Source organism: Acanthopagrus latus, chromosome 2, assembly GCF_904848185.1.
Source record: "Acanthopagrus latus isolate v.2019 chromosome 2, fAcaLat1.1, whole genome shotgun sequence".
Taxonomy (NCBI): domain Eukaryota; kingdom Metazoa; phylum Chordata; class Actinopteri; order Spariformes; family Sparidae; genus Acanthopagrus; species Acanthopagrus latus.
In genome coordinates this window covers 26535583-26562096 of record NC_051040.1, presented here as the reverse complement: position 1 = coordinate 26562096, position 26514 = coordinate 26535583, and the positions used below count along the sequence as shown (strand labels likewise).

The following is a 26514-nucleotide window of genomic DNA, read 5'->3' as shown; positions in this document are numbered from 1 at the left end:
GCGCCCCTTAAAGTGAGGTGTGGACAGGGGCTATCTTCAGGCAGCAGAATATGGCAGGACGCATTACACAGGCGGATTCACACCGTTCATACACTCTGATTTTATAATTAGTGAGGCTTTGTTCAGTTATTTTAAACATTTCCACAAATGCAGTCATGTCACTGTAACATATATCATGAAAACTTATGGCTGTAGTTATAAATTCTGCTAAGGAAACCAGTCAGGAGTTTTAAATAATCAATTACGTTTACCAGCGGTTCCTCCTGTACAATTGTGCATGTTAACGTAGAGATATACATACTGTTTCTGCTGCTAGAGGATCACTTCAGGTGATGTCATAAATATTTTCCTCATTAAGGATGTATTTCACCCCCTCATCCCAATGTTATTGATCAGGGTGATGATCCACAGACTGAGATTCACACATACACAGAGGTACGTGTAGCAGCACTCCTCCCCCTTCTCAGTTTATTATCAGTTTTTTTTTTCATATGCAGTCAAACAGAGTTGCTGATGGGATGGATGATTGTGAAATAGCTGGGCAGCCATGGATCACATCCCCAAAAGTCGACTTGTACACTCCATAAATGCACTAGCGCACTGCACTTCAGACTGTCTAAATAGGGCCCATAATGTCCAAACGAGGTCAGATGCAAGCAACGGTTGATTAAAATAACTACAATTGGACATCTTCATAATCAAAGTCATGTGTGACTAATCAAAGTGTGGGAAAATATGTAAGTGCCATTTTAGCAAGTTACACACATTTAGTTACACACATTTAGCTTCACTTTCAACTACTGTGACGTTTGATTGTAGATGTTTACATACAATCAGTATATGTGACTAACAGCATTATGCTTCCATTTGCATGGCCTGCTTTTATATACATCACTGCTCCGGGTGTCACATGATCACAAAGCATCAGTACCACAATCTCACGGGAAAAGGCAAGAATGCAGCCGTGGTCTCAGCATTCAGTTAGATTCACTGGGATGTTAGACACCGTGTTTTACTGCCCAACAACACATACGTCTCTTCGTCGTCACGTATGTGGAGGCTTTCACAGCTGAGGATTCCACAATAGTTTCACATCCACAATTCAACGACTGTGAGTTCCTGTGTAGAGCCTTAGTTTAAAATACAACACAGACAGCTACTGTTTGTGTCCATGTGAGTGCGCGTGTGTGTGTGTGTGTGTGTGTGTGTGTGTGTGTGTGTGTGTGTGTGTGTGTGTGTGTGTGTTCACAATGCGTGTCCACTGCACAGCAGCTGACATCTCATGAGACTGGGGTGGCAAGGGAGGGGGTAAAATGAGAGAGAGTTAGAAAACAACTAAGAGGTGCAGCAGGGCAAAAAAGAAAAAAAGAACAAAAAACACAGGCACAAGACCATAATAACCAGAACAGATGGAGCAAAGTCAGAGGGGACGATTATCTCTCTTGTCAGTTGCTTCTTTTCTATCTTCTGGACAGCAGAAATGTGAAAGTCTGGATTGGGTGACATACGATTACAAGCTTCACATGTATTTTTCACAGGAAATTGGAACGTAGTGGATCTCATTGAACTGGTCCAATCATCATTTAAACCTCAAGAAATAGGTCTGACAGTTTTCAAGAGCTACACTGTTGGCTGTGAATGAACTCCTGTTGAGATAAGGACAATTTTGTAAGAGGGATTGGGTTATACATAGCATTAAAAACTACAGAAAGACTAAAGAAAGTCTAGTCAAACATTTTATTCTTAGCGAATTAATGTAATCAAGGGGGGGGGGGTCGTTTTCCTGCTCACTAGGGGAATTCATCCACCTTGCAGGTCACATGCAAACCTGTGCCAGATGCTGAGCTACATTCAGTTCTGAATGTAATCACATAACAGAAAGGGCTAAACTCACTTTGCACATAACCAGTGATTGATTTGATCTCACTCAAATCCCACCTTGATGCTTTTAAATCAAGCAACTCGCAAATAAGTTTTGTTGTTACCAAGACCAGCTCTCAGACTACAGCAGCCCCAGAGGGCCAACACAGGACAACGGGACCCTGGTTTGTAGTGCTGGTGTGTATGACACCTGAAGTTACTGGCCTGTGAGCCAAAGAGTCGAAAAACAAATCTCCAGACCTTTCAGCGGATTTATCATATCAGTCTGAATGTCATTAAGCACAACTTCAATTCAGTAAAAAAAAAACAAACAAAAAAAAAAAAAAAATCAACTTGTTGAACTGGGCCTAAAAAGTTATTCAGATAAAAGCAGACTGGGGATTTCTTATCGAGTTGCTATTAATGAAACAACTATTTGATGACTTGCTTGCAAACCGAATTCACCGGTGGCTCCTATAAAACAACCCTAACGTTATATTATACACTGTGAACCTTCAGTGATTAGCTGTGCGTTAACATCTCACAATTTTGAATGGGCTTTGGTGTACCTCTCTAATTCAGACGTCGGAAAAAACCGTATGCAGTGATTTCATTTTGGATTTTACTACCATCGGCACTCACCTATTCTGAGGAACAGCACCACGCTGAACATCGACAGCAAGGTGGGGATGACCACACCGAAGAAGATGGAGAGTTTCTTCGGTTGCCGCTGGTGTCCGGACCTCTGCCTGGGGCTGCCCGGATGCTGCTCCGGGGCCTGCCCGGCCGGTGGTGACCGCTGCTCGGACTCATTGACGCTGGCGGAGAGGCGGTAGTGGAGAAGAGGAGTCCGCTCTGTCATAGTGAAACTTGCCTCCGCACAAGCTTCACAACTTCACAGAGTGGCTGGAATAACTGCAAACTCCGGCTTGCTCCTTAAATATAGTACAAATGAATGTTTCCAGAGGTTTTATCAGAAGACAGTGACGCCTCCCGTCTGTTGCCGACTGCCTGCCTAGCTACATAGCGGAGTAGGTAAGTGCTTTCGTGAGAGCAGTTCAAACCAGCGTAATAAACTTGGACATAAAAATGTCCGCAGACATGATGTTAAAAAGGGGTCACTAACCCTCACAGGTAGCCCATGTCCTGCCACAGGAGATCTGGATAATTCCCCAGTAAAACTACTGAATAGAGGAATATCATGTGACGCTTTACAGCACGTTAACCTTAACCCCCTTCAATCACAGCTACAATTTCCGGTCAAGCTTTCAAAATAAAAGCTTACTGCCGCGCTAAGGCGACGTTGGTGACGTATGCCATAATGAAATACACAGACTTCAAGACGACATTTCAACAGGACTACATACTAAACGCAAAATTCAGTCGTTCTTCTTGCCATAATATGCGTATCCTACTGTACTATACGTATCATAATCAACTGAATCGTGCCATAAGCTAGGAAAGAAAATGAATGGTGGCGTCATTCAAACATCTATCAAACTACAACAACACTAAGTGCTATTTCTTGGTGTCAGGTGAGTCAGGATCATTTAACAAGAGCCAGTGCTACTAAACTACGAGGGAAATATGTAATTGTATTGTTGTTTGAAAGATAAATTCTTCCGTTTCCGGTTGTGTCCTACCTGCCCATGTCTAACTTCACGAAGCTCTTAACTCTGGATCTTCCTGTGTTTTTCTCCAGCTTCCAGCCTGTTGCTTTCGGTCACATGATCAGGGTGGCTGCCCCAATCAGAGCGCTGCATTCTTCCGGCCACCTGCAGGTGGAAGCTGCATCAAATCAGAAACATAACCGCCTGCACCATAGACATATATACCTATGGCCTGCACTGTTATGGAACACAAATGTTGGGCTGAAACAAACATGTTTTTCTCTTCTTTCATTTCTGTGTTTTCAAATAATGATGCAAAAAAAAAAAAAAGTTCACCATTGAGGCTTTTATTTTGAAAGTTATGACTGGTTTAATACTAGTTATTAAAGTTCAACAGTCTGTCATGGCTGGTCCATTACGCTCCCAAATAGTTTAAAGTCCTGCCCAGCAAATAAATAACACAACAACACATTACAGAGTCTGACTAGCAGAGTTTTTTTTTTTTTTTTTTTAGTCTCAAAAATGACTAGCAGAGAACCTCTTTTCTGGACACTTCAGTGATTTAGCAAGAATTACACACTTTTTACGAAATGCAGCAGCAATCATATATATATTATATACATATATTAAAATATCACAAAAAGTACAATATCTATAAAAGTAATGCATACAAATAAACTGTGTGTGCATACAGACATATATACATGCAAACATTACAACATCTTTGGATAATAAACAGATATTTCCTCAACTGAGATATGTTCAACTTAAACATATACTGACTGACTTAGTTGCAGCAAACAACCGTTTCCCTTTTTTTGGGGGGGGGGATCTAAATAGTGTCATTATCGAAGTTTTTTTTTGGTGGCCTGGGCTTTAAAAAGTGCAGAGTTACATTTGCCAGTCTTCCACAGTGTGACACAGAAAAGAGAAGAGACTCCTGTTTTCCTGGTTACATGAAGGCAACTGACTGAGCCCAACATGGAGCACCTCTTATCCAGCACCCACAGAGGGCGCTACGGTTACAGCTTTGATTACACATTGCAAGACGGGACCAGCAAAGTACACTGCCAAACTAAGCTCATCTCGGCACTGGTATAAGGAGTGTGCTTTAGAAAGTGGTGATCATAACACAATCACATTTACTTGCATGGAAACAAACAAATGCAGGGGGGCATCACATAAAACCAAGATAACGCAACTTCAAATATCCTAGAGTTTTATTTGTGAACTTTTTCTTGCACTCAGTTGTTCAATATTTCTTTAGGAGACAGCTGCTGACTTCATTAATCCCTTTATCATGTGATTATACTGTTTATTTTGAATGACATTGCTATCATTGTGAACTCCTTCACTTAAGTCCCAAGAATGACAAATGAATTGGTTCACATGAACTGTCATATCTCTTTGTCTAACCACGCTATTCACATGGCTCTAAGGGTGGCCATGACCCTGTCTGACGATCCCTTAATGCTATACGATTCAGGGAAACACTCAAAAGTACTGCTCAAGTACTCCCTGTCAATCAGCACAAGGAGGAGGGGCCAATTTTGAATGGCATGTTTACAAAGAGCAACCAACAAATTCTGCATAGTGCGCCTTTATCTCTTTCTCTGGTGCTGTGATGAGGTCAACATTTAAACTTGCCTTTACTTGACTTAAAATCTGCTAAATGAATGACCTTCCCATCAGCCTCAGTTGGATTCTGTGTTAAGTGCTAATGAGCAGATATTAGCCTTCTAATACATAAAACAAATACCGTTGATACGGTAAACATCATACCTACTGACCATGAGCATGCTGGCAGACTGACATTACCATTTTGCTCAAAGCGACGCTGAGCCTAGGTACAGCCTCACAAAGCTCCCAGTATCACTGTAGAGTCTAGACCTTAAGTCTTGATGGATGGTTGAATACTTACTTAGCTCTACGGCAGTTATGTTTGAGCCGAGGAAATTGAACTTTTGAGTTGGTGAAACTGCTTAATAAGATGCTAACACACTGAAAAAAAAACTCCTCAGAGTTCATTTCAGTGTGGACTTTTATTTTTAATGTCCTTACTACCCTTTCACGAGCTAAACGTAATCCTCGTGGGTGGGTTTTTAATGACAATCAACTCCAAGTTATTGCTACCGTCCTTGACCTTCAAAACCTTCACTGATAGTTGGCCTTATCCATCCTCTTTTCCAGATAACAAGCAGCCACAGGTCTTTTCGTCCATCATCGTGTTCTATCTGCAAATCCTCCTCCATCCCTTTCTTCTCGAACCTTCATCAGCGTGGAGTACCTTGTCAGTTCTTGTGCTGTTCCTCTCCTCCTCCTATCCTGTTGCACCTCAGATCAGTTCTGAGGGAACACAGCTCAGCAGCACAGCTCAGCAGCACAGCTCAGCAGCGAAGCTGCAGCAGTGAAGCTACTTTCAATTTGTTTGAATCAGCCAGAAGCTCCGTGAGTATTTAGGTTGTCCCATGTTCCACTTTGCAGACACTGTCTTGGAGGTCAATAGCGAGGTACTCCAGCTTCCCCTTGAGCAACAGTCCGAACATGTCCAGCACTTTGTTCAGGCTGGTTTGGCTGCTGCTCTGGACTACAGAATGAGATGGTGTCCCTGTGTCATTCTGAAAAGTAAGCAGAATAAAATTAATATAAACTATGGGGTTTGACAACATTTGACAAACAATTTTTCAGGAAGCGATCCGTACTAATAGCATAGCATGTCTATGGTGTTAGTTTACGTTCTTTCTTTGCCACATTTGTTTCCTTTACAGGGCACAAAATGTGCTGAAAGCTCAGAGGTGTCTAAGTTGGCTTATGCTCAAAGCGACTGCGAGGAACCTTCAGGTTTTGTTGATTCTAGCAGACCCCCTTTTGACAAAAGCGAAAAGACACGAGCGCCTGCTGTTGTTAAGAACTTTGTGAGTGCATGCCGGTGGCTTGTGCATTCTTTTGGAAGCGAGTGACAGAGAGAGGATGGATCGCAATGAGGAAATGTATCTATATGTGTTTTATATATATGCTCTATATGATTGGACCCAAGCACAGGCACTAATAATGACTAGATTAGAACAGCAGCCTGTTTCACTGATGGTCTCTATCGCTGTTACAGGTCATTTATAATCATCATAGGAATCAGGAGATTGTCTCATAAACAGTTAAAAGTTTCTTGTGGTCACTTTAATGAGTATAATCGTAGTGACAGTAAGTCCAAACAGGAGATGAATTGCCAAATTCTTGATGATTTCCATCCTGAAATGTAGTTTTGTTAATATGACCAATGTCTCACTGTTTATCCAACATGATTCACTGCTCTTTTATTTATCTAATTATCATTATTTATTTATTCAACGTAGTTCAGTATAATCATACCCAGTTTTTTCATGGATTCGTTATTGTGTCTAATGCATAATATGTTTAGCAATGTAAAATATTCACATCCAGGTGCATCACCTGTAGCTGAAGCCTTTTGACGATAAGCAGATAATTTGCGATTCCCGTTCCCAGTTGCTCCAACAGCCGGGTTTGACACTCCACTGTGGTCTGATTCTTCGCCCCATGCACTCCGTCTCGAAACATCTCGAGCGACCTGATCACCTCTGAGCGCTTCTGCTGAATCTGGACAAATGCAGACACAAGCTGTCACAATGTTGCCGTGGAAATGAAATGGACTGGTTAAACATGTATTCTAAGTATTTCAGCACATATATAAATTATTAGCATTTTGTTGCAGTTCAGTTATTTCATTAACAAGAGTCTACATGCCATGCCTCTGTGAGGTTGTAAGTGGGCTAGATGTTAACATGCTCGCAATGATGACTATCATGTTGAGGTTTAGTAGGGATAACCTCTGTATACCACTATGTTGGGTCACTGTGTGAGCATGCAAACATTAGCTTGTGAGCACTAAACATAAAGTACAGCTGAGGCTAATGTGAATGTCATTTGTTTTTTCCGTATTTGGTCACAAACCGAAGTATTGGACAAACTGAACTTTTGACCGGATGATTGCGCCAGATGCAAAGTCAGTAGATGAAAGACATTACAACTCATCCTCCACGAGCCATGAAAACATGTAACAAATTTCACAGAAATCCATCCATTAATCGTCGCGATATTTCCATAAAGGACGGAAAAGGTGACCTCAGGGTGCTGCTGGTGGGGCTTTTCTTCCGTGCCAGTTTGTGTCAGTGTATACACTAGATGTTGACATACATTATATAATAATATAACTGAAACGTCGGCCTCCCTGCTCGTCCTGCTGGCTCCACACTCTTCACATATATTATATAATTTACTTGTATTAGATATTCTGTTAATGCAACTTGAAAACTATTGCATTTCTGTTTGTCCTGGGAGAGGGATCCCTCCTCTGTGGCTCCTCCTGAGGTCTCTTACATTTTTGTGGGTTTTTTTTCCCCTGTTAAAGGTTTTTTTTTTTTCAATGTGGCAAGTTTTTCCACAGTCAAATCGAGGATCTGAGGACAGCGGATGTTGCTCACGCTACAGATTGTAGAGCCCACTGAGGCAATGTGATTGTGATTTTGGGCTACATATATTAAAAAAAAAACTTAGAAAAAGGAATGTACGTGGCACTAGAGGAAAAAGTCAGACGATCACCTGAGTCATATTCATGAAGGGACACTGAACATCTGATGTAAATTTCATGGCAAGTGATCCACTAGTTGTGGAGTTATTTCTCTCTGAACCACAAATGTAAACACCCCCCCTGCAAACTATACATGCCTGTACAAAATTTCACAACAGTCCATCTGATAGTTGGTTGATAGAGCTGTTTCTATCTGGACACAATGACCGTGTCATGATTGGGGAGTCTGCGTCTTCTTGTTGTGTCCAGCGTTTTGATTCCATGCCTCCTTGTGTCCTTTCAGTGTCTCCTGTGTTCTTCCCTCCGTGCTTTCCCCTCCCTTCTGGTTGCGTGTTGGTCTAACTCTATCTGTCAGCGTTCTGCTCATCAGCCAGACTCCTCTCACCTGCAGCTCCACTCACCTGTCCTCTTCCCTCCCCTCTCACCTCACTTGTTCTTCATCTTGTTGTTAGTGTCTGTGTATGTATTCTTTGTCCTCACTGCACTGTTTGTCCAGTCGTTGTTTGTGTGATGTCTCCCCCGAGCTATCCTGTGTTTCCTCCCCTGTCTCCTGTTCCCCGGTGGTATGGTTTTTATTTTTGTTTGTTTTGGGGTTTTTTGGGGGGATTTTGAATTGTTCTTGCACTTTGATTTGAACTTTTGATGTTTTGGTGTTCAGCTTTGGCTAAATAAAGCTCACCCACCCTCCATCCTGCCTCCTGCGTGTCTGCTTTTGGGTCCACCTTCTGTTTTCCCATCATTGTGATAGACCGACAATAGAGTCATGGTGCGGTCATGTCTTAAAAATGGGAGCAATATTGCCAAATTGAAAACAGATTTGAAGTTTGAGTCACCACATCGTGATAACCAAAGAGAGAATACTGGTTTCATTTTAACAGTGATTTCATTAACATGACAATGCAATGTGTTACTGATTAAAGGATAACAAACCTCATTCAATTTTCAATGCACTGATTTGACAGTCTAATAATTATTTTTCTTTTTTTCTTTTTTTTTTTGTTTTGTTCAATACATACTGTACTTGCACACCATTACCAGAGAGACCAGAACTGAAGTCAAAGTGAAGCAGAGCCAGGAGAATATATGTGAAGGCTAACCTGCATTTTTAGCTGCTGCTTTAAAAAATCCGGGAAGGACACACCAAAATTTTGCTGCTGCCTTTGCACCGGAAGAAGCACCACCAACTCGGGGGTTTGAAATGTGAATGGGGAACACATAACAGGCCCCAATCAGATCAGACTGGAAGAGGACAAATTGGCACTCAATAGTCCTGCAAAGTCTGGGGGTGTTAGATCATGTAGATTACAAATTTCAAAAATGATTGCAAAATGAATGATTTTCTGGGAGCCGATGAAGGCGGCCGAGAACCAGGGTGATATCTGTTAACAACTCGTTGTAACTCGTGAACGTGTTTGTATGACTGACGGTGTCCTCCAAGCCAACTTCCACCTGTTTACATTCTGTTCGAGTGTCATGAATCTTGGCTGTTGTCCATTTCCACTAAAATCCATTCAGTGAGTAGTGTTATTTAAGCCCCAGTGTGAACTGGCATGGGCACAAATTCCAGTGAAATCCATTCATCGAGTAGTGTTACACAACTGCAAGCATAAAGTGTGATATGCTCCAGCCACCCGTGAGAGCATGGAATTATCAGGAAATGTGACTGAGGATAAAAAGATTAGTTTTGTACAATGGTTATGACTTGGCATGTACCCACTGAAGGTTGGGCACTGTTGGAAAATTACCAGGGATTTCATCAAAGTGGTGTGTTTTAGTTTTAGTTTCCATTTCATACACTTACATGTAACAAAGACTCCTCACTTTACCTTACCGCGTTAACGATATGCAGGGAAACGTTTTCTGGTCAGTCGGTAGGTCTAACGCAAACTGAAATATCGCAACAACTGTAACATGGATTGCCGAGAAATTTCGTTACGTGGTCCCTGAGAGAATGACTCCACCACGGTGATCGTTGTTTTAAGTGTCTTGAATACTGCAGGATAAATTGTAATGACATTTGCTTCAGATTCCCTCAGGATGAACTGTAATCATGTTTGAGTTGTCATCATTTGTCTTTTTTTTTTTTTTTATACTTTTTTTTTTATGAACCAAAACTAATGACATTCACGCTCAACTCAAACGGTTTGCATTGTTATTGCAACATGCTGAAATTAGCACTTAGTTCAAAGAACTGCAATGCCTAAAAAATGTACATAACCATATCACCAGGGGACTATAATCCCACACAACCACTAAGTAGAAGCATTGAACAAATCAATCATAAGACCAAAATAACTGTTTTTGGAGCCAAGGAAGAACGACTAACAGTCTCTGCTCAGCTTCAGTCTGTAAGGCTGAAAACTACAAATCAAGCCAGAAACCTCGGTGTAATCATGGACTCAGACCTGAATTTTCAGCAGCCACACTGAGACAAGTCAGCCTGCTCTCACCTTCAGAGTATATCCAGGATAAAAGGACTTACGTCTTGGCAGGATTTGGAAAAACTTGTGTTTGAGTTGCCTTGTGTCTGAATTGTGCTATACAAATAAACTTGCCTTGCCTTGGCCACACAACATGACTTTTAAAGTCTTCAGATCGCGCTTTTGCTAAGACTACACAAATTAGTCTTGTATTCCAGACTCTTGCAGTCACTGTAGTTTGCACACTATACGATCAGCGACGAAAGGTTGCACATTGACAAGACCGCACGCAATATGCGACATGCAAACAACCCAGTCCTACCAGGGTTGTTTGTATGCTGGTTTGCAGCGCAAAAAACAAGGTGAAAAAAATCTCACATGAGCGGCTGGATTAGGATGACAGCCAACAAAGTGTTCACTTTTATGAAACTGCCTCCTCTTAAATCAACTCCTAATTACACATTTTATCGATTTAAAATTTTATCCAAAACATCAGCCAAATTCTATGCCGTGCACTTCGTGCCGCATGACCACAAGTGCTACGTGCTACATTGGATAGCAACTGTTAAAGTGTTTGCAGATGTTGCCAAAAAACATTCATTCCCGATTGATGTATCACTTTTGGCTTCAACATGCATAATTAAATCAATGCTTAGAGCATGGTTTTATGTTTTCATTCACATGCAAACTGTGACAAAGTGATGAATGATCCTTTCTTTGTTGTAACCATCAATCTTTTTGATGAAAGATAAGAAGTGACATGTTTTGCTTTCCTCAGCAACGTGCTGCTATGTGTAGACCAGCATCCAAAGCGGCATATTCTTACGCTATCAAAGCACTTAATAAAAAAGCCCACCCTCTTAATGCACGGTTTTCTTTATTCACTGATATGTAAGTGAACCTTGAAGAAGAGGAAGAAGAGGAAGAAGAGGAAGAAGAGAAAAGGCAAACACCCTCACGTTTGTGCATTTTGGTGCATTTGTGTCATGGATGGTGCATGTACGTGCTTCAGTCAGGTTTGGTATTACTCACAGTTTTGTTTTCCCATTCTGCCATGCTCAGTCCAACTTTTGGTAGCTGCACAGGAGAGGACAGCGTATCCGAACCCACGCAACCTGCCTGAGTACACAAGCACAGTTTTGTCACAGACATGCATGCACAGCAAGAAAATTCAGACCCAGTCACTAAAGATTCAACTTTCTTTTTGTATTTGCCCCTTAAAAAAAGTTTAGTTTTTTTTTTCCCCCCAAGGTAAAGATTGTTCTCATACTGACTTCACACTAATTGATAATAATGAATCAGTGCAATTTCTCACCATGTTGTCCTTCAGCTCCTCAATCATGTTCGCCATAACTCTCCTGTTTAGAGAGTAGCACCAAAAGTCAATGGGTGCTGCCTGGACTTCAGGGAGATGGGAGGTGATCACTCCTATCAGCAGCAGCAGGAGCCCTGGAGGACCACACAGCGGAGATGAATGAGTTGCCATCTAGCTCCCTTGTGCTGCAGTAGCTGCAGCAAAGAGGAGCTTATATCCCCCTCCACTTTTTTTTTGTCCATGCTCCAGATCCTGCATCATGGAATCAACAGCTTTCCATCTCAGCTGTTACTTCTTCCCATGTAGTCTTTGAATTCTTGCCAGAATCCCACCCATGCGTTTTGCCCCGACAAGTACTTCCTCTGCCCACTCAGAATGTGAAATGTGTGAACACCTCTGGTTGAGCAAGTTGGTAATGAATGAATTAAATGTTTTTACGTCACGGATCAAGTGTCGGCATTCACCTTTTGGGGCGGTCACAAAGAGTGTGTGCCTACTACTGAATGAGTCAAACAGAGCCTTAGTCTAAGTATAAACATCACATACGTTACATCTTGTTTGACATCAAGCAACATATTTACACCAATGCAAGCATACATAAACCACAGTGACACCAGATCCACCACTTTGTAAACAGGAGTTTTGATACAGGACACGAGTCCAAGCATTTGACTTACTGCTATAAGCCATAACCCGTCCCTGGGTGCATGGTGTCCCTCAGCTGTGGTCTGTCAACCTGCATCCTTCTTCCATTCCACGTCATAAAAATGAGCTCAGAACACGCTCAAAAATGCCCTTCGGTATCCACAAGAAATTGCCTTTTTTTTCGTACATTAATCTCAGGTGAACTGAAGTCACAGGTCCCAGGTCTGGTGAGAACGCTATTGAGCTACTTAGTATGGCAGCGGATCAATATGCTGGTGTGGCTAGAGAGACGTGTGTTCGCAAGAAACCGGGACTTTTTGAGCCAGCAGGCTTTATATTTGATTTAGCCCAAAGTTAATGTTTGACTCCAAATCGTCAATGCAAACAAAGAGAAGAGAGGCACCGCGTAGACCCAGACAGTGCTAACCCAGTTAAAACATGATGATACAGACACGCACCACTCACTGTCATCATGTTTTTGTTGAGTTAGCTGAGTTTTTATCCGTTGGATTTCTGTCACACATCTGTTCAAATCATGGGAGATGGGCTGTGCAGTAACAAAAGCACTAATATGATTCTATTCTACTACCACATTATTATTACTACGACTGTTACAAATAACATTACAAATAATACTGCCAATCATGGATACATAAAGAAGAGGGGACTATCTATATTCCAGCACTTGGCAAGACAGAAGTGTAGAACAACACACCGATGCTATCAGCTCCTCTTCAAACACTGTCTGTTAGTCACCACTGGAAGCAAGTTTGATTTGGCAGTTCAACAGTAAGTCATGACTAACATGAGCAGAACCTGTTGTGACTTTTAAAATAACCTGGTAATCTAGGAAAAACTGGAGGACAGACCAACATGTGGATAGAAGCGGCAGTAAGAACATTATTCTATGAAGGAAAAGGGTACATACTGCTTCAGTGTTGTATATTTTAAGCTGCACTACGTGTTCATTTGGCTACTATGGGCAGCAGAACAAATGGAAAGCAGAAAATTTACATTTTATCCCCAGTGTGTTATTTCATCACTGTGTGATGAACAATTAGTTAATGTTAGGGAGCGACATGATGACATGATAATCATTCAATTAGAGTGTTTGTATCCGTCAACTCATAAGTTTAAGTCCAATACTCCCTTTCCTGTTAGCTCCACTTTGCACTTGACCAACTTCTGACGGAACAACTGGCTCTTTAGCCGCTAAGTTCTTCCTTGGGGTCCTTGAGATTACTAATGTTGCAGGGACTAACACAGTTCCAAGACGGCATGGTCTGAGCGACGGGGCCAGAAGCAGGGGCCCGGTGTTCATATGCCTGTCTGCCTGTCTGTCTGCCCTGAATCTGTGGAGTGTGTAAGATACAGACATTAAACTTTACAGGTATTTAGTTGGTATCAAAATAAAGGCCAGCTTGGGTCTGCTCTCATGTTACAAGGTCGTCAGTACTGCTGAGCACTCATGTGTCGGAACCTGAACATGGTGACGGGTCCCTCAGCCGGTGTGATCTCATTGCACAATGGTCTCTTAAGTAAAAATAGATGAGAATAGATAGATAAGCTTTAAGGCTGGTTTCATTTATCCAGATTCAAAGTTGAACTTTAAATACCAACGGTTCCATATTTAGAGTGCAGTGCTTCCTTTTGTTTATGTCAGGATCAGATGGGGGTGAAACCAGCCCTGAGATAACAGGCCAAGGCAGATCTCCACGTTATCTTATTGGGAAATGCGGTGAAGGCATACTTGTATTTCCTGGGAATTCTAATGACGTAGAAAAATCGTGCCAGATTGAAATCACATTGTGCAAGACCGCGCCGCGGCTAATCCTCTTTTATATAAGCTGTCAGTTTTGAATGGTGCTTTCTTAGCAAACAACCAAATGTTGCTTCAAAGTTTTCTTCTCTTAGTTTTTGTTTTTTTTCATTCACAGTATTTAAAAGCCTGTGATATGTGATTTTATATACACACCGCTGTCACAAAGGTTTTGTAGGTGGTTTGGCTCATGGATGTGGCATTAATGAGCTCTTTGTTAACATTTAGATGTGCATGTGTGTGTGTGTGTGTGTGTGTGTGTGTGTGTGTGTGTGTGTGTGTGTGTGTGTGTGTGTGTGTGCACAAGGGGTCCATGCTGCATATTATCTCGCGGCTGTGCGTCTCTACGGGAAGAGCCATCACCATGGTAACGCCAAGCACTGAGCACCTCTTAAAAGGCTCCCTCGCTCCCTCTGTCTTTTATCTGCTCTGAGGCCATTCTGCCTCTTTCACCCTCAGCCGTCGGCTGGCCGACAGAGAGAATGGCCCAACTGGAGGATTTCCTGATATTTGATCCGAAATGCTCTTTATATCCCATCAATTTGGTGCATCAGAGAAGAGTCAACCTTGTCACATTTGCCATGGTGGGACATCTCCACCAACTGGAACATCTGTTTGATTTTCAAGCAAAAAGAGACACTGCTTCTTCTTTTGTTGGAGGATGGATTGTTGATGCTGCTTTTTGCTGACTGAGGCCTTGCGTCCCCAGAGTGATTTTCTTTTTTTCATGTTGTTGGGCCTTAATTGTGAAGCAAAACTGGAATTTTAAGGTATGGACAGATTTCCTTTCCTGACTTTCTTCACCAGACAGGAACAGAGAAAGAAGCAATGGAATTTATTTGATTCTCTGCAATGTCAGGAAGGACTTCCTATCCTCGGAGAAAGCAGAAGCTTCTGGATGTTGAAACAGGGAAATCTAGCAGAGAGCTAGATGAGGAGAAAGATTGTGCGCCGCAGCTCTCGCACTGCCCAGCTTGCAACCAGGAGTATGACATAGTCCTGATCCTGCCGTGCTCTCACACCATGTGTAGTCACTGCATTGCGGCTGGAGGGAGAGCAAGTTCAGGTCAGCCACATCACCGTAGTGCCGGTCCACCTGTCTGCTCTGTGCTGTGCCCGGGCTGCCGACATCCTGTAGAGCTGCCATGCTGGAACTGGTCATCTGCCACCTCCTGTCTCCCACGACATCCTACCCTGGCTCCAGCATGTGTCAGCATGGAGACAGGCGCCAGGGGGGGAGCATCTGAAGATCACCTCCAACATGTGCAGGTGAGGGATCCAAACTAAGGAGAGCGAGGAGTGGGGAAAGATTCAAATGTGACTGAAAGATTCAAGCTTTGCATTTAAAGGGTTGATTTAAAAAAGAATAATAATAATAAAAACAATAAATAATTTGAATGAATGTTAAAAAGTAAGAATTAGATCATGAAACGTAGTAAGTACATTTGGAGATGATAGGTATATCTAATTGAGGTGCAGCAAGACTTAAGTGTCTAAAAGAAATGTACAAATGTGACAAGTGATTTGTTGTTTTGTATTGTTTTTGACTGTAATAAATAGCAACGAGCATTAGCAGCAAATAATAACAGTAATTATCTCAGTACTGTGTGTTGTGCTGCAGGGTGGCTGTGTGGTACCTTTGGACAGAGCTGAGCTAACGCTTTCCCTCTGTTTTCAGTCTTTATGCTAAGCTAAGCTAATTACAGCTTGACTGTAGCCTCATAAGTCATGGACAGATATGAAATACTGGAGCAAATAATGTTTATCCCAAAATGTCTGCTATTCTTTTAAGCCCAGGATCATCATCACCAATGAAACCAAAATAAGGGGGAAGGCTGTTCCCATAATTGTATTGTAATGTAATTATCGATTCTTAGTATTATTTAATCATTATGCAAACCAAAATGCAGATACATTTTTTAAAATATTTTGATCTTAATTTAATTCTATGTAAAGTCCATCCCATACTGTCACTTTATTTAGGGGGACATGTACTGCCGGGACAAAGGTGACATGAAAGCACATGGTGAGTATGGTTATGTATTTAAAGGCCCAGCCAGTTTCTAGAAATACATACATACATATATTGTATATGTATAAATGTGTGTATATATATATGTATATGTATATGTATATGTTGTTGTTATTGTTGTGTGTGTGTGTGTGTGTGTGTGTGTGTGTGTGTGTGTGTGTGTGTGTGTGTGTGTGTGTGTGATATTGTAAACAGGGGAGCCTTCAGAATTGTGTAAACTTTCCCCAATAGACTCCATTGCTGCCAGTTCCTCAAAAGTCCCAGCGGAGGGCGTTGTAGACCTATGTGAGGGGGAGATGGAGCAGTCCGTCTATGGTCAGAAGTTCTATTTGGTGGTTTGAATGCATAAATAAAATGATTTAAGATTATGATGTAAGTTTATGAGTTTATGAGTAAAACATTAGTGATATTTTTTTTTATTTCTAACAAAAAAGCCCAGAAATGCTCTGTTTTACATCCTCTGTTGACTTCTGGTCTGTCTTAGGAATACGTTTCCTTCTGGACCCTTCAACTGTCCCTCCATCCCTCCATCTTTCTAACTCCTCACTCACAATCACCTACCAAGGAGAGAGTCCTCCTGTCCCACCTCCAGACAACAAGCTCAGGAGACTGTTGACCTCTGACCCCGGGGTGACGCTGGCCCTCCCTGAGGTCTGCGCTGATGTTGTCATTGCTCGGGGACAGTATTACTGGGAGGTGGATGTCTGCAACAGCTCTGTCTACAGGATCGGTAAGAACTCTCTTGAGTTTGTTGAGGTTGGTTCCATGCCAGCGAACTTATTGCTTCCAGAAACACTCAGTGTTAGTCAGCAAGACTGTACTTGTTCGGGCCCACACTCAAATTTAAAAGCACACGTCGCCAGCCACTATGTTCACAGTGCCACCAAGTGGCAAGACCATTGACAGACCGCTTATGATTGGTTAAGCAGCACTGACAAAGTGCCTAGTGTTATCAAATCACTGAAATAAGCTGTCCTAATATCTGCAACTAATGTTTAACTTTTGATTTCTTAGGCATGACTCAAGACAGTGTTTTTATTTGTGTAAATAGTTAGTGAAGTTGTGCAGAATCACAACTTCAGTGCTTTAAAAAATATTTTCTAACAACAAAAAGCCATCTTTGAATAACTTTGATGCCTCTACATGTCCTATAAAGGTTTAAAAGAAAATATTATATATAGCACTCATTTGATTTTAATTTATTACTGATGTCCCCGTCCACATTGGCAGTGTCATATCCATTTCTGCATTCTGTCACTCAAAATGATGATCCACATCACCAGCTGCCTCAGACACGGCGATATTTCAGATCTGCTGTCATTAAAACCCTCAACCATCAAAGTAAAGTGCAAGGGACCTGACACCCTGGGGCTGCACCGCCATGTTACTGCAACCGCAAGCAAATACGGAGAAAGTTCTTTAGACTGTTAATTCCTATAATTAGTGAGGAAACGACAACATTAGCAGCTAGGACCTGCAAATGGTGAGAAAGAAATTAGAGTCTGTCAAACGTTGGGTCTCTGATCACAGTTTAAATTTTTTGGAGCAAAACAAAAACAAATTAATGTCAGTATGCTAACATGCTCACAATAACAACTTTCACACGATGATTATTGCTATGTTTACTGTTTACCAGTATCTTAGTCTAGGGTGTTAGCATGCTGCCACAGAACAAAACAAAACAAAAAAAAACAGGTGGAGGGAATGTCATCAGATATTTGGTAAAATTGCAGTTTTGACCACTCTGGTATTTAAGGGATCACCAAAGTGATTACAGTTGATCCAGAGGATGAAAAACGCAATGGTACGCCACAGCTGAGATATTTCAGTATAAAGCATAATGGTTGACCAACTAACCGACAGATGTTTATATCCCTAGAGCTATGCCGCATGCATGGCTAAAGATAATAATCTGCCAGTGGTCAACTTGTTGGCTTAATAGAATAAAATATAAGAATTATAACCCCAATTGTTTGCCGATGACTGTTTCATTGGTGTGTGAGAAGATTTCAAATGGAAACACGGTGCTGCTACAATTTGGCACTTTGCCTCTCAGCTCTGCCATTGGTTTTTGAAGAGTATGTGGATGGAGAACCAGAGAAGGGCTGTATGAATGAATGCAAATCCATAGATGTGTGCAGTGAGTATGAAACACCACTCTTGTGTCTATTTCAGGTGTGAGATCGTTGGATGGTCCGGATGGTTGGTGGCTCGGTAGGCACGGCCTATTTTTTTTTGCGGTGTATGATGGGAGCCAGGAGCCGCTCTGCAGTGTCCCGCCTCAGATCAAAACCCTTGGGGTCTTCCTTAATATTGGTGGGGGCACGCTGAGCTTCCATAACCCTCTGACCCAGGAGCATCTCGCCACGCTGCCAACCCGCTTCGAAGCTGCTGGAGTCCTCCCAGCTCTGGGCCTGGGCCAGGGCCACCTGAGGCTGCGCTGCAGCCTTCCCCCTCCTCCCCATGTGTTCCTTAGTAAGGACTCAGCCTACAGGGTCTCTTGTGACAGTGGCGGAGGTGGGTGGCGCAGGGAGATTACCTTCCAGTCAGTGAGGAAAGTGATACAGAAGTTTGAGGAGCTGGCTGTGTCAGACTCAGACTCAGGCCTGGTGTCCAGTTTCGGATCATCCAGCTCCACCTTAGCTTCCCTTCCAGATCTGGGAATTCCTGGGATGGTTCCCTCTGGGCAAGCAGGACAGGAAACTGGGGCTGAATAAGAAGAGCTACTGAAACACACCTACTGCTCCTCAGAGTGGTTTGATCTTTGGCTGTCATTTGAAAGGCTAATTTTTCATCTTGGATGACTTCTGGCTGCCTCTCTCCACTCTCTGTGTGACCCTGGACCTGCAATTGACTCTCTCCACAGGACACAGCCCTTTCTCTCAACCAAACAACCCCCGCTGGTTTGGGATCGGACCAGAAAGGGTCCTCTGTAATGTGAAGTGTGAGGAAAGGGTGGGCTTTCAACAGCAGGGCAGCTTGATTTGTCTCTGTGAAATGGTTGTCAGACAGTAGGGGTCCTACAGTAGTAGTGCACATGCTCCTGCATGTGTGTATGTGGGCATGAGCACTATCCTGAGTGTGTGCGTTTGCACAGCCGCATTTCGCTGAACGTGTGAGCAAGAGGGAACAATGTACAAGCGACAGGGGGCGAGAGGACGAGGTGTGAGTACAGTCACACCGGCCGTGTTGACACAGAGCAGTAAGGACAGGTGGTAACATACGGTTGTCCCGCGGCCTGCCTTTCGATAGGACAGTAGGGCTGCCCTTTCCTGACCCTTTGAAAACCACAGGACTCCCTAAGACTTCAAAGGGGGCAACAGAGACACGGAGAACAGAGAGGGAGAAAGAGAAAACAGCATGCATGAATTAAAGACAGCAGGTGATGACCTGGTAAAAAAAAAAAAAAAGAAAAAGAAATGAGTTGAGAGAGGGATTCCCATCAGCTTTCATGCCAAGAAGCTCTGAATAGATCAACTGGCTCAAGTCACACCATCAGAGAACTTGTTTTAAGGCAGTATTGAGTTGCAGAAACCACTGTTTTACATTTAAAACGATGAGATTACAGTCAAGTGATAGAGTCACAATGGTGGTCTTTGAACAGACACAGAGATGCAATTTTATTGGTCAGAGGTTGAAAACAAATGTATGTTTTAATATCTCTGTTTGCTTAGTGTTTTCTCTCCTACTAAGACCTTCTCTTCTGTTTCTCCTTTATTGGCTTTTAGCTCCACACCCCTGGTTTTGTGTGTTATGCCCAGATTCAATCAGAGCGATTTTGGCAAAAGAAAATTTTTCCTCATTTTTTCCTTGATCCCCAGGGCTCCAAGCCCCATTTGAAGAACCACTGGTGCCGAGGACTATTTATACTTGGCATGTCGGATGTTCTTGCCATATTCTCCCTATGACCCTGTGACCCTGTGACTTATGATTAAGTAATGCAGGCCCCACTAAAGAATTCACTCCTGTCCCACTTTATTTCCTGTTTTTCAAAAACTATATTTTCTTGTTGGAAGGTGTAATCACCAAGTATTTAGTCAGACCACCCAAACTGAAAATGCTATTGTGAGACAAAAAAAAAAAAATCCTTGCATTTGAAACAAGCATCAATCAGTCCATGCACTGCAGGGGCACTTTAGAGGACGAGTAGCAGTGGAGCTGGTCCAATTTTCCATTGAGCATCATTCATTTTGTGTATGCTCGAAATCAGTTAAGCAGCAGGTCAGACTCAGTAATAGGCGATGAGTCAAAGAGAGGCTTGTTAGACTGTCGCCTCTCAGACCACTCATCAGGATGACTGTGTGTTGATGTTTAACGGTCGGGGTATTTACCACGCCGGTAAAAAATGCGTGTGCCGTGACCGCTCCTGGCACGAGCTCTCTCTGCAGATCTATTACGGACAAAGTGTGTGGAAGCAATTTGACTCTTGTAAACAGAAATGAGAGAGGCGTGATGCAGATTTCAAAGGGAGACGAGAGAGGGGGGGGAGTTTGCCAGGAAGGATGGATAAGACTTGAAATGCGTTGTGCCATGTGTGAGTATTTGGCAGCGTCTACTGTATGTAGTCTGGCTTTCTGTGCATGAACTGTATGGCAAGGTGCAGTGGTGGAATGTAACTAAGTACATTTACTCAAGTGCTATAATTAAGTAAAACTATTTCTTCAATTCTTCTTCAAGTTATTTGTTCATATATTGCCCTGTACCATACTCTTATTGCACTTCTTTAAGGTCAAGTGTGTAGGGTTTAGGAGAACATATTGGCAGAAACTGTTTATGATATTCGTTCATATATCTTAATTAGTGTCTAATTACCTGAAACTAAGATTTGTGTTTTCGTGACCCCAAACTGAGCCTTTTATAACTGTAGAGGGAGTGGATCCTCATCACAGAGTTCACCATGTCAAACCCCCATGATTCAACAGAAGCTCAGAAAGGACAAACCAAACAATGACTGTAGAGAGGGACTTTTGTGTATTTAGCGGCTGGTTTCACATCAAATCAGGCAGTGCAGTGTAAGCGCACGGGGCTCCGAGAAAGAAATGCAACCGGCTGCGGCATACAAAACGAAACCAACACCGAAGGTTAGCCCGGCGTCTTGTGTGGCGGCCAATCACATAAACTGACTGCATGAACGGGAGAAACCACAGTGGATTGTAACATCGTGTGTCATGTGTATTCACTCGGTTTGGCATTGTGCACCAGTTTAAAACACTTCTGTGGATGCCGACGATCAATGTCGGACCTGCATGCTTTACCTACTGTGGCGGGGGCATGACGACAGATCAGACGAAGATCAGAACGGGTCAGTAGCTCGGCATGTTATTTATCATGGCCAAACGCCACAGATGGAAAACAACTGTCATTTTTGTGTGGTGGCGTGGCGTTTCAATTGTGACCACTTGGTTTGTTTTTCTGCCCCAATTTAAAACACACAATAATGATCTTCCTCATCCTGATTGTTTACTGTTATTTTGTGTCCGTCAGTGAGGACAAACGATCACTAGTAGGTCCAACATGCTAGGAGCATAAAAACATAACAGCTTCACCTTTCTGCAAACTGATCTGTGGGGGTTCCCAGCACCTCACACACACGGACTATGGAGTGACACCCCCACATTTAGCCGCACCACCTGGTGTCATCTGAATGTAACCTAAATCCTACTCACTTGACTTTCAATCAGTCTTATTCTATTTTAGCGTGTTTTTTTATCTTTTCATTTTAATCTTGTGTGTGTACAGGCTATTGAATGGATGTGAACTTAGTTTAAAGTTGTGTAAATCTGTGTGCACCGAAGTGTCAATTTGAACAACACCTGGACTTTTCCTACATCTAAAGGTCTTCTGTGACTGGCTATAGGCCATTAAATGTGACATTTTGTTGGATTGTAAACAGAAAGGAGTGCACGCACCATGTATGTTTGCTCTTTCATGTTGTGTGTTATGTCTTATGTAAAGTACTTTTAATTGTCGAAAGTTGTTAGAAATAATCTGGCATTTCCTCTGTCCACTACAGTTCAAAGGGAATTTTTGTCTCTTTGACAGCAATGTTTACTTGTCACTTTGCAGATTCATATACACAATGGTGGAATGTAACTAAGTGCATATACTTAAGTACTGTACTTAAATGTTGAAGCTTTGCTACTTTATTTGAGTATTTGCCTTTTGTGCAACACAATAGTCTTTCTTTTCTACATTTCAGAGGGAAACCATGTTATTTCACAATGTTCACTATTTCTGCTTAGAGATTGCCTGCTGAAAGTATGAGGAGCTAACCAAGTGTACCAGCTGCACACTCACAGTAGGGTAGTCATGATCAGCTCAGCTTGGTCAACGACATCAGTTAAATACTGCTTACACTTTAATATATCAGTAGTCACTCTCCAATAATATATCATACAATAATAAAACACTGACAGGAGCCACTCTACTCAATAACTGGTACATATTTTCATTCTTTAAAAACATTTATCTGATAATGACTTTGTTATGTAATAGAGTATTTCTACTTTTACTCTAAAAAGGATCCGAATTATTTTCCTACCACTGATTGAGCTATCCACAATATATAACTACACAGTACATAATGGTTAATGTAACATCATAATAGCCTAGATAAATAAACTAGTATATCAGTTATATCAGGCCTATTTTGGTACTGGTATGGAACTATTTGATATATGTACTTCTCTTAAACCTAAGTTTATTTTGCTGTTGAATGTCTTGACCTCCTCTCCATCTTTTTCTATTTGTTGGAAGCAACTGATGGAGGCCCTCGCCCTCTAAGCAGAGATCCTCTCTCTCCGAGGTGTCAAAATAAACCCAACACCCGGCTAACAAACATGGTCAGAACATTTGGAGGTGACGTCTGCCCGCTAATTGCCTCCAGTAATTACTGTCACACGCTCTCCATCATGGATCCCAACTTTTGGAAATAGTCACGGCGAGAGGAGACATCGGTCCTATTTTTCTCTTCCCTCAGAAGTTTCGACTGTGTCTGCAAATTGATTCCGTTTGTATGAATAAACATCAACTCTGCAAGACATCTCCAATTTGCATATTGAGTGAGGGAAAAGGCCCATTTGCCCTTTTTCCGCTGGCGGCAGGAGCGCAAAATTAGCTTTACAACTGAGCGGGGCCGCCTCTTATTACCATCATTATCGGCATCAGCATAACAACAGTGGCTGTTAAAGCATCGTGCGCCTCCTGTTTTGTGTCTCTGTCAGCCGCAGCCATGCGCTCTGAGGCAGGCCACATCCTGCGCACTGCTGCCGGTGATACTGTTGGACGCAGCTCCTCTGGTGGTTCAGCTCTCTGGACGCTGATTGTTTTTCTTGCGTCCTGCATCTCTGGATGAGTGACCACCTTCAGATGTCTGTCCGCGATTGGATAACGTGACGTGCGCACACACGTTAGGAATGCGACGGGAAATGCTCCATTTCAGTGTGTGCGTGTGTGTGTGTGGTATCACTGCTTATCTAAACATTAGTCAGAAATAATTGGGTTCCTTTCCAGTAACCGTATTGGTTTTCAAATGGCCAAATAAGTCCTCAAATGCTCTTAGAAGGTGATTTACAGTCTTATGTGTGCTTGAAAAGTGTTTTTTCTGTTTTTAATAGCAAATCATACTACTATTTATCCAGCGTTGTCGTGCTGGTCACTGCAGCAAGCCCCCATGTGATGAGGAACAGGTGGTGTGTGTGTGTGTGTGTGTGTGTGTGTGTGTGAGAGAGAGAGAGAGAGAGAGAGAGAGAGAGAGAGAGAGAGAGAGAGAGAGAGAGAGATGCACATCTGCCAGGCTATCATAGCTCACTGGCTGAACAGTCACACCTCCCAGTCCTACCAGCAAACAGGAAGCGAGTCCCCCTGTGTGTGTGTGTGTGTGTGTGTGTGTGTGTGTGTGTGTGTGTGTGTGTGTGTGTGTGTGTGTGTGTGTGTGTAGTCAGACAGAGGGGGGGTAGTCTGACAAACCACAGCAAATACACAGCGCGGTGATGGAGAGCGGAGTCTCCATGTGTGTATCCATCCAGCCCAGCCATTACACCATTATAAAGGATTTGCAGCTTGACCACAACACACACACACACACACACACACACACACACAAACATTTCGGTAATATCCTTTTAAATACGTTACATTTGGGTCTCTGCGAATCTGTTGCTGCATGTTTCTTCCTTGCATGCCAGCAGTGTTTCATATCTATCATTGCGTTGTCCTCGGAGAGTTTCCTGGACTGAGACGCGATATTATTTTTAAAAAAGGAGAGAGAGGGGAAAAAAACATTGCGTCTGCTTCTAATTGAGTCCATTGAGTCAGCTTCGTACTTCTTGCACAGAGTCTTACAGTCCACGCGCAATGGTTTTTTTTCTGTTTTGGGGGGGATCGTGTTGTTTCTGGCTTGTTAAAGACGACTTCGGGATTTATCCTCACTCATTTTTATTCTCCAGCCACTCCAGGCATAACGTTAACCAGCGAGATTCATAATGATTTCGAACCAAATCATAAAGGAATAATCTTGAATTCGGCACGGATATGCATCTTAAAGAACTTCACGTTGGCATCGATCCCAGTCAGATTTCACCAGGAAAAAAAAAAACATCATCCGTGGAGATCCGTGGATTCCTTAACTGAACGGTACGGGTGGCCGATTGTATAACGACCTTGTGTGCAGGTATCATAGTAATCAAATACACTGTCTTAAAAAGAAATAAGGGTTTGGAGCCCTCCCAGAGTTTCTTAACATGCACTGGACGCCTCCAATACACAAAAACAAAAAAACGCTGCCGTCATTATTCCCAGTGGGGCAATGGATGGACGGGGTTTTTGTTAGCTCCAATAGACAATTTACTATCCAGTCTGCTTAATGAATCACCGTGTGCAGCGCAGAAGAATAGTGTCGTTTATCACCCTATGATGAAGTGCAAACAGGCCATCATCGACTCCCATTGCCGCTGGAGGTGGGGTGGGTGGCGCGTCAATCTCCACACCCGGATGGAAGTGGCTCCCACAGGCCACATAATGTGACACATGCATTAAAATAACACCTTGCGCTCGCACCTTGGCCTGGACTTTTGCCACAAAGCCTATCCCTTAAGGCACTTTTTTTAAAAAATTGTGTATGTGGTTCTTTTAGTGTGAAAACACAGTGTCCAGGGTCTCATGGGTGTGATCAGAAGCCAATCTGCGGACTAAGTAGGCCACTGTGAAATTTCATTGAGAGAAAAGGAAGAGCAGAGGTGTTTGCATGCCTTAGTGGAGTCTGACTTTGTGAACTTTAATGGGAAACAAACAAAGCAACAAGAGTTGTCTGCATCAGGCTTTCTAACAAACCACAGACCACGGCCGTAGTAATTCTATATTATCAGAAAAAAAAAAAATCCCCAGTCAGTCACTTTTTTATTCCAAACATCTCAGCCATATAATAAGCCTGACCTTTGCTGAACTCTCTGAAATAAATTGGCCTGCCCGTGAGCACCACTACAGCAATGTAAACTTGAACCGCAGAGCTTTTGTTCTGGCCCCTAAGGGACTGCTATGAGGAGCTGGATTGTTGCTCAACTGCTGTTTTGTTATATGGGAACAGTTCCCAGATCTAAATAGTCCCTAATAAATTTCACTTGTTGCTGTTGTTAAGCTAAGGAGTGGACACGGCGAGTTTTATAAGACTCCAGATTAACAGTTTTGGCACCTGTATCCGCAGAAATGTAACTGCGTCCCAAAAAATGGGATTTTAAGTGGACATGTCCAGGTAGGCTGCGGGAGAAGCCAAAAGAAACAGTTTGAGGTCTAAAAGAGGACAGAGGCTCGCAGAGCGCCAGGACAAATTGAAACGGGTTGTATTGAGGTATTCCAACTATTTTCATTTGTTTCTGTTAAGTCACTTAGGTCCCTGCTCCAAACCCACTTGAAAAAATAGACGGTGCAGCCAGACACGCACACACGCTTACACATTCCTTAGTGTACATGATGTGGAGATTCACACTCTGTGGAGTTTCACCTCATGGGTGTAGACTGACTTGAGCGTGGCACTCAGCAGGGTGGGCAGATTCTTGGTAGGTTGTATCACTGCTGCAGTGTGGAAAAATAGAGCACGAATGCCTTACATCTACCTCGAACAGTGCAAACGAAAAAACAAAAAAAAACAACAAAAAAAACATCAGCAAAGGTAACATTTGGTAGCATTACCAAAATGATAATAATCATGTATCAT

The 26514-nt window shown here is 42.6% G+C and overlaps 3 protein-coding genes across 4 annotated transcripts in view; 1 reads left to right on the top strand and 2 right to left on the bottom strand.

The window, feature by feature from the left end:
- The window catches only part of zgc:153039 (uncharacterized protein LOC767698 homolog), a 65332-nt gene extending 62218 nt beyond the window's left edge, over positions 1–3114 (bottom strand). Inside the window, exon 1 of the mRNA XM_037074739.1 lies at positions 2503–3114. Coding sequence (XP_036930634.1) covers positions 2503–2722 — 220 coding nt within the window. The 5' untranslated portion in view covers positions 2723–3114. The remainder of the gene's footprint in view (positions 1–2502) is intronic.
- Positions 3115–4002: 888 nt separating this feature from the next.
- On the bottom strand, positions 4003–12656 carry LOC119009370 (thrombopoietin-like). 2 transcript variants are annotated; one of them, XM_037080575.1, is made up of 5 exons: positions 12486–12656; positions 11809–11942; positions 11526–11612; positions 6918–7082; positions 4003–6088 (listed from the first exon to the last, which is right to left on the bottom strand). In XM_037080575.1, exons 1-5 carry the CDS (start codon positions 12496–12498, stop codon positions 5927–5929), a joined length of 561 nt encoding a protein of 186 aa, XP_036936470.1. In that variant the 5' UTR covers positions 12499–12656; the 3' UTR covers positions 4003–5926. The 2 variants fall into 2 exon arrangements, with proteins under 2 accessions (XP_036936470.1, XP_036936460.1); XM_037080565.1 differs by lacking the exon at positions 12486–12656 and having other exon boundaries at positions 11809–12101.
- Positions 12657–14670: 2014 nt separating this feature from the next.
- LOC119013082 (cardiomyopathy-associated protein 5-like) lies at positions 14671–22304 on the top strand. Its single transcript, XM_037087442.1, has 5 exons — positions 14671–15541; positions 16256–16298; positions 16536–16619; positions 16789–17034; positions 18480–22304. The coding sequence occupies exons 1-5, from the start codon at positions 15125–15127 to the stop codon at positions 19019–19021; spliced, it is 1332 nt and encodes a 443-aa protein (XP_036943337.1). The 5' UTR covers positions 14671–15124; the 3' UTR covers positions 19022–22304.
- The last annotated feature ends 4210 nt before the right edge of the window (positions 22305–26514 follow it).

What these genes read in the sequence shown, in the direction of transcription:
- LOC119009370 (XM_037080565.1), bottom strand. Translation starts at nt 11,979, where the DNA reads ATGGCAACTCATTCATCTCCGCTGTGTGGTCCTCCAGGGCTCCTGCTG. An exon ending in AGGAGCTGAAGGACAACATG is followed by an intron (nt 11,613 to 11,808) that starts GTGAGAAATTGC and finishes TTGTGTACTCAG; the next exon opens with GCAGGTTGCGTGGGTTCGGA. An exon ending in CAGAATGGGAAAACAAAACT is followed by an intron (nt 7,083 to 11,525) that starts GTGAGTAATACC and finishes GCATTTGTCCAG; the next exon opens with ATTCAGCAGAAGCGCTCAGA.
- LOC119013082 (XM_037087442.1), top strand. Translation starts at nt 15,125, where the DNA reads ATGTCAGGAAGGACTTCCTATCCTCGGAGAAAGCAGAAGCTTCTGGAT. An exon ending in AGGTGACATGAAAGCACATG is followed by an intron (nt 16,299 to 16,535) that starts GTGAGTATGGTT and finishes TTTCCCCAATAG; the next exon opens with ACTCCATTGCTGCCAGTTCC. An exon ending in GATGGAGCAGTCCGTCTATG is followed by an intron (nt 16,620 to 16,788) that starts GTCAGAAGTTCT and finishes GGTCTGTCTTAG; the next exon opens with GAATACGTTTCCTTCTGGAC.